Source organism: Apis dorsata, unplaced genomic scaffold (genome assembly GCF_000469605.1).
Source record: "Apis dorsata unplaced genomic scaffold, Apis dorsata 1.3 scaffold_169, whole genome shotgun sequence".
NCBI lineage: Eukaryota > Metazoa > Arthropoda > Insecta > Hymenoptera > Apidae > Apis > Apis dorsata.
This window is the reverse complement of record NW_006263457.1, coordinates 348959-365986: the sequence shown is the minus strand read 5'-3', so window position 1 is coordinate 365986 and position 17028 is coordinate 348959. Positions and strand designations below refer to the sequence as shown.

General features: G+C 37.5%; 2 protein-coding genes across 7 annotated transcripts in view; one reads left to right on the top strand and one right to left on the bottom strand.

Moving 5' to 3' along the window:
- The first annotated feature begins 2983 nt into the window (after positions 1 to 2983).
- LOC102677887 (meiotic recombination protein W68) lies at positions 2984 to 9011 on the top strand. Its single transcript, XM_006614105.2, has 5 exons — positions 2984 to 3010; positions 6874 to 6994; positions 7087 to 7517; positions 7730 to 8087; positions 8441 to 9011. The coding sequence occupies exons 2-5, from the start codon at positions 6888 to 6890 to the stop codon at positions 8739 to 8741; spliced, it is 1197 nt and encodes a 398-aa protein (XP_006614168.2). The 5' UTR covers positions 2984 to 3010; positions 6874 to 6887; the 3' UTR covers positions 8742 to 9011.
- A 5718-nt stretch (positions 9012 to 14729) lies between these two features.
- The window catches only part of LOC102679619 (dipeptidyl aminopeptidase-like protein 6), a 100626-nt gene continuing 98327 nt past the window's right edge, over positions 14730 to 17028 (bottom strand). For 4 of the 6 annotated variants that reach the window (XM_031509716.1, XM_031509717.1, XM_006614035.2 and 1 more), the window contains 6 exons: positions 16766 to 17028; positions 16519 to 16697; positions 16226 to 16448; positions 15704 to 16148; positions 15403 to 15608; positions 14730 to 15254 (listed from right to left, as the gene is read on the bottom strand). The exon at positions 16766 to 17028 is cut by the window's right edge and continues 2 nt beyond it. In XM_031509716.1, the coding sequence (XP_031365576.1) occupies positions 15153 to 15254; positions 15403 to 15608; positions 15704 to 16148; positions 16226 to 16448; positions 16519 to 16697; positions 16766 to 17028 (1418 nt within the window). In that variant the 3' untranslated portion in view covers positions 14730 to 15152. The remainder of the gene's footprint in view (positions 15255 to 15402; positions 15609 to 15703; positions 16149 to 16225; positions 16449 to 16518; positions 16698 to 16765) is intronic. The other 2 variants (XM_006614033.2, XM_006614032.2) reach the window with 1 other exon arrangement.

Here is a 17028-nt window from a genome sequence, read left to right as displayed (position 1 = left end):
CCCCTCCCTCCCTTTTAGAATTCTTGGAGCGAAAATTTTCTATAATAATAATAATAATAATAATAATAATAATAGAAGAGATTCTAAAAGTGTGATTCATGGTATTTTCCATATACATTTCCGATACCATACCGGGGGGAGAGGGCGAATAATCCTACGAAGGAGGAAAGGAAATCCTGCAAAGGATCCTCCAGAAAGGAGGATTATCAATTCGAATAATTTCGTGCAACTCCTCCTCCTCCTCCTCCTTCTTCTCGTTCTATTTCACGATTCACACACGCGCGAAGATATATATAAGATTTATTTTTTTTTATTCGTAGAGGTTTACGAAAAACGGTGGCAAACTCCAACCGATATTTTTGAGGAGGAGGCGCGGTCGGTATATATACGGGCCTATTTGAGAGTCTCGAGAGCTTATATATTCTCAGGGGTGTTTCTCGTACGTACTCTTTGCGCACAATGTAACACTATCCCCCTCCTTGTGGAGTGTCTTTAATGCGAAACCGAGCGGCGAGTTCTCGTATTATTATTTTGTCATGAATAATCCCTTTATCCCCGACGAGGCAAGGAGGGCAGGGCGAGGCCTCTTCGAGATATCTCTGCACTTCTGGAACCGTTCTCGTTGCCGCGGACAGTTGCCATTCGAGTGCCGATTCCGAATCGCCCCGGGCGACCGCAATGTGTGCAATCATCATGGATGAAATTGAGTCCGTGAGTGAGGCCGAATTCGTGCAGATTTTTTATACCTTGGGTGAAAAAATCTTTCTTCACTTGTCTCTGTTTAATTTCCAATAATTTTGTATACAATGATGCAACATACAATTTTCGATACAATGAATACAACGACATTTCTCTTTCGAAGATGGAGTTTGATGATTTCGAAGGATCACGGCTACTCGGGATACGATATCGAAAGGTTCTTTTTTGTTTTCCTTTTCTTTTTTTTTGAGACGTATAAATTTGATGTTGCAGGGGAGGAGGGAGAGAAACGACGCTGCAGTTGTGGGGCAATTTCTCGATGACCCTACTAAAATGTTTTGGCACGCGTCGCAAATGGCGGCTCGTTAGTATTCATTGTCCCTTCGGGTGGTTGCAACAGTGGAACGTGGAAATTTATGTTGCATCTGCGGATAGTTAAAGAGATACGCGTTTAGGGGCAGATTTAAATACGTTTCTTGTCATTCTTAATTTCGATTGAACGAGTCCATCGAGAAAAAGGAATATCTTTGGAATATCTTTTTTCCAATAATTACATCGATTCTTTCGTGCAATGTTTGCGTGTTATCAATTTAAATTTTGTATCTTAATAGATTCACTAGATTCCATTCGGATTATTTGTCATTTGCTCGAGATACGAAAGATCGAAAATCGAACGATTCCGATCATTTTTCGTTGAAAAGAATTTGTTCGTGAAATTCGATAAACCTCGATCAAACACGTTGCGACCGAGCGCCGAATTTCGTTACAATCGAGCGTTTTGCAAGTACGGCCACTGTTTTGTGCAGCACAATGAGATCCTGAAGTGTCTTTAGTGCACTCGGTAGCGCGGCGTTCAATGGTCGCCGCTCAACAAATGCGCAGCGGGGTGTCCGACTCGAGATTCGCTACTCGATACGAGAGTCGTGCCCCGACCGGGAAAATCGTTGTCGATCGTTCCGTAAGCCGAGCCGCACGCCACGGATCAATACTTATCCGGCCGTGGAACAACTTAATATGTTTATTGCTGTGAGAATGTTACGTTCGGATAGGTGGTAGATTTTTATCTGGCCCTGGTTGCCTTCTAAACTCGCGTTCGAACAAACTGGAGCCGATCGAAGCATCGATTTTGAATCTTTATTCGAATTGGAGCCGCCTCTTGACTCCTCGTTCCTTTTCGCTTCCACATTTGCGGATAAATGTTTCCGCTTTTTTCTCGTCTAGCTGGAAGTTGAAAGGTGATTGGACTATATTTCTCGTGGTTAAAGGTGGTAGTTTTTCCTCAAGGATTTCTTTTTAATGGAAACAAAGAAACGGAAATGGGGACATTATATTTGAAATTGTATTAATGATTCGTGTAGCGGGAAGAATTTTTTAACTTCACTTATTCAGATTAAATATTTAATTCTTAATAGGATAGTGAGCGCTAATTGGATATTTTACGAATGTATTTGTAATATTATATAGAATTAATTTTTGCTGTAATAATGTCGATAAAGAAGTTTGGGATAGACTGCTAAGATTATTCCTTGTGCCATCTGTGAAGGAAAAAATTATTAACATCGGCACATTCTCATATATCGCGGAAGATATATATATATATATTCTTATACATATTTTATAAAATAAAAAAATATCAATAAAGATATGATTTTCGATTGAAAAATCTGAGATAGAATGAATAAGAGAATCTTTAGAAATAACACGAATAAGGATACTAGATGATAAATCGAGAAGGATAGAGAAAGAATAAACATTAGCGCCATCTTCAGAGTGTCATATATGAAACATAAGAAGATAAAGAGAATAAATGCCAAGAAAAGGACAGAAATAAATAAGAATTGACGTATAGCGTCATCTCTTAAAAACTGACAGTACTTTCTTAAAACTAAGATAAAGTAGATTTAGAATTAACTACTGGTGCCATCTTTTGAACGTTATAAGTATTTTCAAAAACAATCGAGAGATGGCGATGAAATTCAATTCTTAACCTACTTTATCCTATTTTTAAAAAAATATCTTTGATTATTAAGAGATAGCACCACAAGTTAATTCTTAAATGTACTTGTTTTTTTATTATTTATGCTCTTTATACATATATAAATTTTATTTATTATTTTTATTATATTGTATATTATTTATATATTATTTTTATAAATCGTAGATATATAANATATATATATAACTTCGATATAACAATATTTTATATATATTTTTATATCTTCATAACTCAATACATATTTTTTTCTATATATTTCTTACTTTTTGTTACAGAGTCCAAAAATATTACAACTCGAAGATATCTACGTTACATGTAAGTATAAAACACATATCTATATTAAATTATTTAAGTAGAATTAAGTAAAATGATGAAAAAATGTTTTGCTACAAAAAAAAATTCCAAAAAGGTAAGTATATGGAAGATAACTAAACAGGTAAGTAAAAGGTAAGTAAAAGGTAAGTAAATAAGTAAATAAATAATTAAATAACTATAATTCCACAAAATTTATATATATACCACTTCTTTTTAGATTATACTTTCCTACTACGAAGTAATAAAATTCTCAAAGATTCTGGCTAAAATTTCGACTTTTGATTAGGAGAATATGATACGTGAGGAGGTGGCACGCGAAATTTTTCCCGAAATTAAAATTCTCAAAGATTCTGGCTAAAATTTCGACTTTTGATTAGGAGAATATGATACGTGAGGAGGTGGCACGCGAAATTTTTCCCGAAATTTAAATTCTCAAAAATTCTGACAAAAATTTCGACTTTTGATTAGGAGAATATGATACGTGAGGAGGTGGCACGCGAAATTTTTCCCGAAATTAAAATTCTCAAAAATTCTAGCTAAAATGTCGACTTTTGATTAGGAGAATAGGATACGTGAGGAGGTGGCACGCGAAATTTTTTCCGAAATTAAAATTCTCAAAAATTCTAGCTAAAATGTCGACTTTTGATTAGGAGAATAGGATACGTGAGGAGGTGGCACGCGAAATTTTTTCCGAAATTAAAATTCTCAAAAATTCTAGCTAAAATGTCGACTTTTGATTAGGAGAATAGGATACGTGAGGAGGTGGCACGCGAAATTTTTTCCGAAATTAAAATTCTCAAAAATTCTAGCTAAAATGTCGACTTTTGATTAGGAGAATAGGATACGTGAGGAGGTGGCACGCGAAATTTTTTCCGAAATTAAAATTCTCAAAAATTCTAGCTAAAATGTCGACTTTTGATTAGGAGAATAGGATACGTGAGGAGGTGGCACGCGAAATTTTTTCCGAAATTAAAATTCTCAAAAATTCTAGCTAAAATGTCGACTTTTGATTAGGAGAATAGGATACGTGAGGAGGTGGCACGCGAAATTTTTTCCGAAATTAAAATTCTCAAAAATTCTAGCTAAAATGTCGACTTTTGATTAGGAGAATAGGATACGTGAGGAGGTGGCACGCGAAATTTTTTCCGAAATTAAAATTCTCAAAAATTCTAGCTAAAATGTCGACTTTTGATTAGGAGAATAGGATACGTGAGGAGGTGGCACGCGAAATTTTTTCCGAAATTAAAATTCTCAAAAATTCTAGCTAAAATGTCGACTTTTGATTAGGAGAATAGGATACGTGAGGAGGTGGCACGCGAAATTTTTTCCGAAATTAAAATTCTCAAAAATTCTAGCTAAAATGTCGACTTTTGATTAGGAGAATAGGATACGTGAGGAGGTGGCACGCGAAATTTTTTCCGAAATTAAAATTCTCAAAAATTCTAGCTAAAATGTCGACTTTTGATTAGGAGAATAGGATACGTGAGGAGGTGGCACGCGAAATTTTTTCCGAAATTAAAATTCTCAAAAATTCTAGCTAAAATGTCGACTTTTGATTAGGAGAATAGGATACGTGAGGAGGTGGCACGCGAAATTTTTTCCGAAATTAAAATTCTCAAAAATTCTAGCTAAAATGTCGACTTTTGATTAGGAGAATAGGATACGTGAGGAGGTGGCACGCGAAATTTTTTCCGAAATTAAAATTCTCAAAAATTCTAGCTAAAATGTCGACTTTTGATTAGGAGAATAGGATACGTGAGGAGGTGGCACGCGAAATTTTTTCCGAAATTAAAATTCTCAAAAATTCTAGCTAAAATGTCGACTTTTGATTAGGAGAATAGGATACGTGAGGAGGTGGCACGCGAAATTTTTTCCGAAATTAAAATTCTCAAAAATTCTAGCTAAAATGTCGACTTTTGATTAGGAGAATAGGATACGTGAGGAGGTGGCACGCGAAATTTTTTCCGAAATTAAAATTCTCAAAAATTCTAGCTAAAATGTCGACTTTTGATTAGGAGAATAGGATACGTGAGGAGGTGGCACGCGAAATTTTTTCCGAAATTAAAATTCTCAAAAATTCTAGCTAAAATGTCGACTTTTGATTAGGAGAATAGGATACGTGAGGAGGTGGCACGCGAAATTTTTTCCGAAATTAAAATTCTCAAAAATTCTAGCTAAAATGTCGACTTTTGATTAGGAGAATAGGATACGTGAGGAGGTGGCACGCGAAATTTTTTCCGAAATTAAAATTCTCAAAAATTCTAGCTAAAATGTCGACTTTTGATTAGGAGAATAGGATACGTGAGGAGGTGGCACGCGAAATTTTTTCCGAAATTAAAATTCTCAAAAATTCTAGCTAAAATGTCGACTTTTGATTAGGAGAATAGGATACGTGAGGAGGTGGCACGCGAAATTTTTTCCGAAATTAAAATTCTCAAAAATTCTAGCTAAAATGTCGACTTTTGATTAGGAGAATAGGATACGTGAGGAGGTGGCACGCGAAATTTTTTCCGAAATTAAAATTCTCAAAAATTCTAGCTAAAATGTCGACTTTTGATTAGGAGAATAGGATACGTGAGGAGGTGGCACGCGAAATTTTTTCCGAAATTAAAATTCTCAAAAATTCTAGCTAAAATGTCGACTTTTGATTAGGAGAATAGGATACGTGAGGAGGTGGCACGCGAAATTTTTTCCGAAATTAAAATTCTCAAAAATTCTAGCTAAAATGTCGACTTTTGATTAGGAGAATAGGATACGTGAGGAGGTGGCACGCGAAATTTTTCCCGAAATTAAAATTCTTAAAAATTCTGACTAAAATTTTGACTTTTGATTAGGAGAATATGATACGTGAGGAGGTGGCACGCGAAATTTAATATTTGATTAGAAGATTATAATTTGAATTTTATTTACTTAACTTAAATACTTACCTTTTATACTTACCTTAGATACTTACCTTTTATACTTACCTTTTGCAGCTTCTATTTGTGATGTTAATCTTTTTTTTTTTTTTTTTTTTACTGTTTCCTTAATTCTAATAATACTTACCTTTTATACTTACCTTTTTTGCGTATTTTTCTGTTACTTCTAAATTTAGAAGTATGCAGGATGGACTTTTAACTTTATCAACTGCAACATTTCAGTTGGTTTTGGTAATATGAAAAAATAATTTAGATAAAATTTAAATAGTTTTAAGAGATTTATATTCTGATTACGAATTTTTTCTATAAATGTATATCTAAATAACATGCGAATGTCAATGTTGTTTTTATAAATAGAATCATATATTTGTTAATGCGTTATTTGATGCAATTCAATATTCTCTATATAAAACTATTAAACCATTTATAGCAAAAAGTTATTAATTTAAGAAATATTTGATTATTTTTGATTATCGAATAAACTAATAATTTTTTCTATAAATGATCTAATAGTTTTTTATAGAAATACATTGCATCTATGTATCAAGAAATATATAATTCTATTTAAAAAGACAAAGTTGACTTTTATATTATCTCTATGTATTCATTTATGAAAAAATTAATAAAACTAGAATATATCCTCAAAATCATTCAATCATTTTATCTAAAATATTTTTTAATATTATCAAAACCAAACGAAATATTCCACGTGTTAAAGTTAGGTGGCCACTCTGAAAAATATACATACAGTATAAAATATATATATACGATATAAAAATACAGAAATATTTGTAAAATATACTTACGCATCTATTCCCTATATGGATGTTTCATTTTATAGTGATGAGTAACGATTATATTCTCTTACTTTCTCTTCAAAAAATATTCAAACTTTTCGCATATTATTAACGATAACAAAATATAGAATTAAATTACTTATTACAGACAAAATATCAAAAATGAATAGAAACATGAGAATGGAAATATCCACTCACATTATCGATCAATTGGAAAACATTGAGGAAAAAAAAATCGATTTACCTGTGATAAATAATACGGAATTAAGGTGAAAAGAAGGAATTCTGAATCGATATATTTCAATTAATCTTAAATCTTTTTAAGAATTAAAAAAATATTTACCATATTTACATTATCTAGGAAGCAATTAATAGCACGTATCGAAGATGTAACTTTAACCGTGATCGAACAAATATCTTCGGGTCGTCTACCGCAAATTTCGTATTCCCAATCACGAAATTATACTCAAACAGACGTTGAAACGAACGATCTTGAATCACAATTTTACGAAGAAGAACCTGAACGAAACACCGAAGAAACCGAAACGAAGGGAACGAGAAGAGTGACGCAAGACTTTGCTAGCAAAAGAGGCAAAGACAAGTTTGCTTTAATGATGACGGTGATGGCCACGGCGCATCGTTTGCTAATTACGAACACAACTCTCACGAGACGGTCCCTTTATTACGACCTGAAAAACGAGAGGACCTCGAATTTAGTTCCGGAGCAAAGATGCTTGGACCAAGCGGTACACCACGTTGCTAATTTGCTTAATTGCGCGCCATGGGAGCTCAGTGAGTCTCTTCTCTTTTGAAAAAAATTCAATTTCGAATTGTAGCAAATTTCATCACTCCTCAATTTCACTGTATTTTTTTCTAAATCACAATTTTATCGTAATAGAAATAATTGCATAAAAGATATTGAAAAAATTCTCTTCATTCTCTTCTCTTCGTATATATTTCTCTTCTCGCAAATACATTTTCTATTTGAAAAATTGATCGTTCAGATTTATTGCCAACGTCGAAGGGACTGGTCGCAGGCGAATTAACCCTTACACTGGCCGACAATCGAATTATCGATTGCACCGTGGCAGGGGGTGCATTGATCCCTCACCTAGCCTCCAATGTAATTTCCGTTCGAAGCAAGGCCAAATTGGTGTTGATCGTTGAGAAGGATGCTGTCTTTCAAAAATTATTGGAAGACGATTGTACCTCTTCTTTGAATTGTATCCTGGTCACGGGGAAAGGATACCCTGATGTTGCCACGAGAATGCTTGTCAAACTGTTGTCCGAGAAATTGGAACTTCCGGTTTATATAATAGTCGACGCGGATCCTTTCGGCATCGACATCATGTGTGTTTATCGGTAAATTCAATCATCAAACAATACAAATTTTCATGATAGATATTACACGATATTACGATTTTTAAATAATTGATTGAAAAAAATGAAATTTCTAAATAATAATTGTTCTGAAAAAAAAAGGAAAAAAGAAATAAAAATTACTCATTCATAAATATAAATTAATACTTTTATTAACAAAAATTATTAAAAAGGATGTATCATACATCAAAGTGTATATTTATAAATATTTATAAAGTTATATGTACAATAATGTTAAAAAAAGTAAAAATTTTTAATAAAAAGATCGACGTTAAGAAGAAGAATTAAAATATTTACGATATATATATTATAGAAAATTTCCTTTTGCAAATTAGTTTCGGCTCGGCCGCGTTATCCAGAGAGAGGGAGAGTTTGGCCTGTTCAAACGTACGATGGCTTGGAATACATCCGTCGGAATTGCTCGCTTTGGGTGTGAACACCGCCCCCCTCACGGAATTCGATTTATCGAAATTGACAGCCCTCGAAGGCAGGCCTTATATGACTGACGCGTTTCTGAGAGAAGTTGGGGCGATGCGAAAGTTGGGGAAGGCGGAGATAGAGAACGTATCTTCCTCGAGAAAATTTCTGGTCTCTACTTATCTGCCTTGCAAGATCAAAGGAAACGATTACGTTTAATATTGAAAGATAATACAGATTAATTTATAACGAAAATTTATACTTACGTTTAATTGTATCCCTTTTGTGGAAGAATAATGTATTATCCATGACAGTTTGATGACAGTTTTATTTTGGATGAAAGTGAAAAAAAAAAAAAAATGGAAATACTTTGTAAGAAAATATTTCTAATTAATTTATTGCAACGAATTTTCAATTTTGTTATATTGTATCTGTAAGAAAATTTTGTGTTTTGTTCATTAATTTGTTAATCTAAATAAATTTAAATAATATTACCTCGATATTTGAAGACTGCACTTTTTCATCAACTGGTAACTCGTTGATCTCTTCTAAATTTATTAATTCGGGAATCTTTCGAAAAGAGCCTAAATAAACTATACTGCTGTCCGATGATTGTTTCGAAAGAACGACCGTTTGACTCGACACCACTTTCGTGCCAATGTTTTGCACGCTCTTCGACCTGGTCGCGTAGAAATGCTCGCTTATTCTTAAAAATATATCAAACGACGAATGATGAAGTATCGATTGAATATTTTTTTAAAAATATTTTTAATTATTTTACTTATGCTTTGCAAGATGAGAATGAACCTCTCGTTTATTAATATTATTATTATTATTATTATGTCGCGTATTTATCAATTTTCTCGAACGTTTCTTTCTCCGATGCCGTCGTAAAGACATAATTTTCGATCACAAAGAACTATAACTGTTTTCGCAAGTTTTCGCAAAAATATTTTATGATTTTCTTTTCAAAATGTCAACGTCATTTGGAAAAACAAAAAGAAGAAATTAATTGGCGTTGTCCATTTGATTATCGATTCAAAGTAAGTTTCTAAATTGAAAGGAACAAAAGAGAACGACACGAGAGAGACTTCAGGTAATGTAACAGTTTATTGAAAACACTTTTTGTTTGCCCGTCAGGGGCGAGTCTCGCTGATATTAAAAAACGCAGAGTCTTAGTAACATGATTATCTCGTGGGTGTTTACGTGGAATTATTAACGATATCCGCGAAATCGGCGTTCTAGAAAATAAAATAACTCGTAAAGGAAACTTTCTATAAAATATTCTACCATTTATTCGTTGAATGAAAAAATTAATCTTTAACACGTTGAACGATTTTTCCCCTGTGTATAATGTACAACGCATCGTGACAGATCGGAAGAATTATTAAAACTTATGATTTCCAAAATTTCTCAACATCGAACGTTAAACTTTAACGATTTACAAAAAGCTTTACAAAAAATAAAATTAACTTTTCAACCCGATTCGATCGTTCGAACGTGTTATCACGATAATTCGCGTCTATGAAAACAGTGTTTTACGGAGTGGATATACTTTGGCCGATTTCGTGGATGTTCGGTCTCCAGGTCCGTGCGAATATCGTAAAAAACCGTGTGGAAACACAATCCGCGTGCCCTCGTCTCCCACGAGAAACATATCGAGAACGCACTTCTCTTATCTCGAACGGTTAATTAACGCTCGCTTGATGATCCGAGCGGATATTATATAAAAAACAATTGTCCGATCGCGTCGGCCACACTCGCGGAGCACGATCGAATTCAACGAGTCGTTGGCCAGATATTTCGACTCAACGCTTCCGAGTGTACTGATCGATTGAACCGTATCTCTGATCATTCAGACGTAGTTTCGAGATGCTGTCCGCATCGAGGAGTCTGATATACGTAATATAACGTGATTGAGTAAAGGCCGGGCTAACCGGGTCCGAGATCGTCGAACAATGCGAACATCGATACGATTGATTACTTCCTTTCACACACATTTGACATATATCGAGTATCGGAAGTATATCTGAAAGTCAGCCAATTTCGTCGATCGATTTCATTGATCGTGGAAAAATAATCCTTATGGTTAATAAGTTTCTCTAAATTTGATTTTTTAATTAACACGATATTTTATTTTATATTCGTAATTCATACGAATATTTTATATAAGAATTGAAGGTTCGTTTAGGTTTGAAAATGTTCGTTAAAGATGCAAATATTCGAACGGTATTAATGGTATAATTATCGTATGAAAAGGATAATTTGATATTTGAATATCGATTCAAGAGTTAAAAATATAGGTTAGGTGAAAAAGTTGCGCAGTCGGTATTGTCGTAAACGAGAGTTCGAAGATATATACGAAGGAAATTAAGTGAATACAATAATATCGTTTCAATTTTTTCTTAATCCGTTAACGTTAAATTCACGTTCGAATTTAATCACGTTTTCTGATATATTATATTCCATACGAGGAATGCTTTTTAAAAAACGTTCGTCTTTAAAAGAGTTTTAAAACGCACAATTGAGAAACATTGAGAAATATACAAGGAAGAGATCGTATTTTCGACGAACTAGAAACTAGCCAATACATTTAGAATAACAATTTAGTAAGAACAATTTCAAGAATCTTGAAGAAATCGTTTGAGCATCGCTTTTACCATTTATTAAATTAACATCGATTATCGTCGAAAGACTCGGACTCGGTTCGAAGGGCCTTTTACTCGAACAAAATTTCGTTTATCGATAATATCTTATCTATTAATACCTCGATATTCGAGTAGACGTTAAAAACAACGTCTAATTCGAATAATAATCGTCAATCTGAGATATCACAGATTATCCAAATAATTTCAATTAGTCGCCTTATTAATTATTATCGATTAATTTTCTCCGTTACGAATAACACAAACGCTCGCGATTTCTTCTTATTTTACTTTTATTTTTTTCTATTTTTTTCCATCGTCATCTCGAAATCGTTGAACGTCGACGGGCGATTTCGCGTGGTCGGACATGCGAATCATTAATCGACATAAATAATTCGCCGAAATTCGTCCGAAATTTTCGCACGGGCCCGATACATTAAACTCGAGTCTTCCGCGTCAATTGCAATAATTTACGATGTCCTGCGTGTGTGTCTTCTCTTTCTCTGTGTGTCGCATTTATTTATTTTTTTTTCCTCTTTATTGTATAATATATATATATATTTTTTCTTTTTTTTATTTTTAATTTAATTCTCTTTAGCCTAGCGGCGATAATACGTTACCAAAAGCTTATAGATACCCTTATGCGCTGCTACCAAGGTTTTCATTTTTATTTATTTTTTTTAGTTTTCTTACGACTTTAATTCCACTTTAGTTCCAATCGCATGCCTACAATTCCTTCTTACACTTATCCATATTATTACACCGTCCGTTTTGCAGTTGTTCCGTTTGCAATTGTATTATTATTTCTCTTTATTTTTATTGCGTGCCTGCCGTGTTCGTGAGACCGATACTTACGCCTACGTTTAATGTTTTTCGCCGCACTTTTTGCCGTTTATTATAAGTTAATAATTGATTGCGATTTGCACACTCTCACTCACTCTCACTCATTCTCGCTTCTACTCTCTTTCTTCCGTTCATCCCTCTCTTCCTTCACGTTCCCTTCAAGGAAGATTACTCACGAAAAAATGAACTTTTACAATGTGGTTTAACACTAATGCGTGTCTGTCCTTGTCGCGCGACCAAGGAACCCCTCGAGAAGAATTTCAATTTCCTTTTTATCCTTATTCAATGCCATTTATCATGAAAATCACAGTGGAAAAACTTGAGAGAGTAAGAAACATTATTTTAATTTTTACAAGAACAATTATTTACGATTCTAAGTCTTTCACGTTTTAATATATATATCTCGATATAAAACAAAACAAATTGAATCGACAAAAGGCTGCTTATATCAAATTTTTCTTCTATAATTTCCATTAATTTCCAATTTAATTCACTTCTCGAGGAAAAACGCTTCGAATTTATTCTTTCTCGAATACCCGAGGAAAGATTCCTTGATCGGGCGCGGTTTCACTTTTTTTTGTACTCTCTACGATCGACATCAAGCACGTAATTTCGATCTAATCGATTTGCCACGTCTACTATCCGTACACGATCGAAGGGTATCTCTTCTAATTCAATCCCTTCGACCCACCGCCGAGGTCCTCAGCCACGCCAATCAATCACGTGGACGAACCATCATCGATCACTCATCTCTAAGAATTCATTAATTATTATTAGGTAAATTTCTTCATCCTCTCCGTTTTTTTTTTTTCTCTATTTATTATCGTTTGATTAGTTGCACTAGCCTTGATTGTCGGCATTTAAGGGCTGCTTGGCAGGCAGCGTTTATGGCGACGTGCGACTCTCTTCGTTCGAGCGCGATATAGTTTGTTCGATTATTATTATTTTTTTTTTTTTTTCCTCTTATAAGTTCTCTCTTTATCAACCGCGAAAATTGTCCTGTTTCGATCGAACTTACGAGCAACATCGAAAAACTTGTCACACCTTCTCGATGACCCGAATTCGATCCAGAGTTATGATAGGAATAATTCGGAACAAGTTCGAATCGATTCACGGTACAAATTTGAAAAGACACATAGAGATACAATTATGTTAACGGTGGATCGATTTCGTGCGACGAGAAGGGTCGAAGAATATATCGGTGGAAACGGGAGTCCCGCAAGATCGATCGATCCCGAACGATTATCCTCCAACATCAACCGCGTCTGAACGAACATCGATCTTCCACCACGTCGATCTAGAGTGGCCTGAAGGAGTTTTCCTCGAATAAATCATTGATCAATCGACGACTCGAAGTTTATCGATCGATCCTCCACGCGTTTTTCGTTTCCATTTCGTTTTTTTAGATTCTTCGATTTTCTAGAATTTTCCATACGATCTATACTTAGGATCTTCGATCGACTTCGAATTCCTAAGATCCTCTTCAGGCCGCTCCCCAGGATCGATGTTTTTGTGATCGAGAGAAAGGAATACGATAAAGGAATACACGTTGCCCTCGACGACGAGGTCCCTTTCCTTTCGAACGAGCTAAAAGTATACGAGGTGAAACCTGAACGAGGTTATCCTAAAGCTTCGCGTCGCGCTTAACTTACTTAATTAATAGTTATTTAATCTGAAAACTGTATTGTGTTATAGTACAACTTAGCGATATATAATACAACAAACGATCAACGACAAACGGGAAACACGCTCGAACCTCGTCGAGGAGGGGAACGTTTTCCTGCACCAAGGGACTCGTTTCAAAGAGACACGGATATATACAAATATCGAAGAATCAAACGGTAGAAAGAATTCGTGTGTTGGTGTGTGCGTGTATTTATGTACGTATATATATATATAGACGGATAATGATGGAAGGGAAATACCATTTTCCTTCCCTTCTTTCCTTCTCCTATTTTTTTCTTTTTTATCTCCCCTTCACGTGTAACATTACATGATACTAGGCGCGAAGCTGTACACAACACAAAACTTAAGACTAGGCGTTCGTTTCTACCAAGGAAATAATGTGTATGTGTGTGTGTATATGCGTGTGTCACGTCGGTACAGGAGATAGCCAGAGTTTCCACGACAAAAGGGGATCATGGTAGAGACCGATGCGCGGCGTAATCGAAGAGGGAGAAACGTCGCGAAGCGCGAGCTTGCAAGCTCTGCACGATGTGTCCGTATTCTAAAGGCGACTCGTTCGCAGAGACGGTCCTCGATGAAGAAGGCGATTGATGGGCTTGCAAGCTTATCGACACAAGCTACTCGACATCCTCGGAAAGCGGAGCGATATACAAACGGCGCCAATGTCTCGAGCAGAATGCACGTGTGTATGTATGCGCGCGTGTGTGTGCATGCGTGTACGTGTCGATATAAAAAACGCGAACTTGCAAGCTCGCGCTAAGCTCGATACGCCCGGATTCGCTGAGATGTCGACACCTTCGAAGGTTTCGCTGTGTATAAAAAATGAGTTAGAGCTTGCAAGCTTGCGAGAGGCACGACGACACCGTTCACCGATTCTTCGCGAGACCTCGATCGAGGTCGAGGCGAGGATGGGGAGGCAAAGATGGTGTCCGGCCGCGATCGAGTCGCGCCATTAATAGCTAGCTAGTGGCGCCATCTGGATGGATGGCCATCGGGATATAGGGGAGAGATCGTAGACTAGAAATTATGTTTGTATGTCCGCTTTCAGAGAGAGAGAGAGAGAGCAAAAGTGAAAGTTTTGTCGGTAGCAAAGAGGAATCCGCAGGCTGATGCAGGTGGCTGATATACAACGGTTACTTATTAAACGGTTTACGTTTACTTATTATACAAACGCTAAGTTCACGCCTCATCCCCTGGCTCTGACTCAGGGACTAGCATTATTTTCCCCCCCCTTTTTAATCGGTTCGTTCACGCTTTCCAGGACCGGGTCTCGGGTTACGTCCGGTTATTATTATTATTATTATTACTTTTCTCTTCTTCTTCTTCTTCTTCTATATATTCGAGCTACAGTCTAATCCTGAACGACGAGAGCCTTCTTGACGAGCATCCACATCCGTCTGGGATGTATCAGAAGTAGGCGAGCTAGAGACAACGAGGGAGCGTTCGGCTTGAGGCACTAGGACGCGTCCAGGGCGAGGCACTCTGCGAGGAAGTCCTCTATGGAACGATAAGCGTGTTCCAACACGCCTGCCAAGGCGTGGTCTTCGTCCGCGTAACTCTGTACAATTAGACACGATTCAAAGTTACGAACTTTATCGATTCGACTCGGTCACGCGCCAGAGATGCGTAGAATCTAGCAGAATCGACGAAGAACAAATAGATATACATACGCATTTCTGATAGAAGAGACTTACAGGATCACGTACCTGGTACCTGAAGATGATACCCGCTTCGGTCAGAGCCTTAGCGAAGGCGACACCGTGCGTATAAGGCGCTGTGAGGTCGGCTAGACCGTGAAGAAGGTAGAGACTGTGACTGGGCACCAACCTGGCGCGTTGGGTCAGGTCAGCCTCCACGTAACCTTTGTAGTTCTCTGCGGGAGCGCCAAGGACTCGCTCCGTGAACGCGGAATCTGCACGAAAAGATCAGGGGGGACTCTCATCCAGCAGTGTAAACAACCTCGATACAGTATATAGTCCAAGGAAATTATGTTTTTCGGCAACTCACTGTAGTAGAGCCAATCGGCGATAGGATTCACAGCGACGCCACACTTGAACACGTTCTCCTGGCTACCCAACACCATGGCGGTCACGTAGCCGCCGTATCCCCAACCCCACACACCCACCCTGGTCACGTCCAGGTACTTGAGAGTCTTGAGAAGATGCTTCAACACGGTCAACTGATCCTGAACTTCGACACCGCCGATTCTTCTGAACAGATCGCGTTTCCCTTGGCCTCTTGCTCCGCGCACGTCCAGCCTTACGTAGACCACGTCGTTGTGGCTCGACATGTACGTCCCCCAATCGATCTTGAACCGGTCGGTCACCGCCTCGCTACCTGGCCGACCGTTCACTTCCACCAGGACGGGGAACGCGGCGTCTCTCAGCTCCTCTCGCCACGAAGGTGGCAATAACAGTTGCACCTGAGCCTTCCATCCTTGGGGTAGAGACACCTGAAGACGAGGGAACAATCAGTCGGGGATTTTAAAAATTGGAAACGGGTTCGATGACAAATTACGTGGCGTACAACCTCGAAGCTTCTTCGAGTTGGCAGCGCCAGTTGCGAAAGCTTGTCCCCTCTTTGGATCCTCGTGTCGTACAACACGCGGATCATCTTGTGGGTGGTGATCAGGTGTACAGCGGCCAGAGGGAGGCCCGGACCTTCGCAGTAGAGGACGTAGTAGCCGGATGATTCGTTCTCCATCGGGGGGCTTACGGACGCGCCAAAGTGGGTGCAATTGGTGTAATAAAATCTGTAACGATTATATATTGTATAATTGTTACAAATAATCGACGAGAGATCCAAGTGAAGAGATCGCTCACCTACTGCTCCACAGCACTTCGCCAAGGTCGCACGTGACGCACAAGGGCTCGAGGTGTCGAGGATCGTCAGCGGTGGGATCGCGAACTATGTAAAGATGTCTCTGACCGGGCCTCCTTTCCCTCGTGCCCAAATAATACACCAAATGGGCCTTGGTGTCCCACGCTAAGATTTCACTCACCTTCGCGGAAGACGAGGAACAATAATGTAATGGAAATGCAAATTCGTAAAATTGGTTCTCGATCTAACCTCGTAACGGCCGTGAGACAACACTGCTATCCTCTGTTGGGTCAACGTCACGTGCTTGATGTGGGTGAAGTGTTCCTTGTCGCCCTCTTGAACGGCGGCCAGCAGTAGAAAGCTGTCCCCGTCCGGGGCGAACAGAGGATGAGGCTGCGCGTCTAACCACTGCCCTTCAGGCGCCCTCTCGGAATGAGTCTCCTCGCACTCCCACATTGGTGCTCGACAAGCGGTCACCAACGAGAGATTCTGCGACCTGGTCATCCAGACGA

Bases quoted from the DNA above. Each gene is read 5' to 3' on its own strand.
- LOC102677887 (XM_006614105.2), top strand. From the start codon at position 6,888: ATGAATAGAAACATGAGAATGGAAATATCCACTCACATTATCGATCAA. The intron at 6,995-7,086 runs GTGAAAAGAAGG...TACATTATCTAG, and splicing joins ATAAATAATACGGAATTAAG to GAAGCAATTAATAGCACGTA. The intron at 8,088-8,440 runs GTAAATTCAATC...TTTGCAAATTAG, and splicing joins GACATCATGTGTGTTTATCG to TTTCGGCTCGGCCGCGTTAT.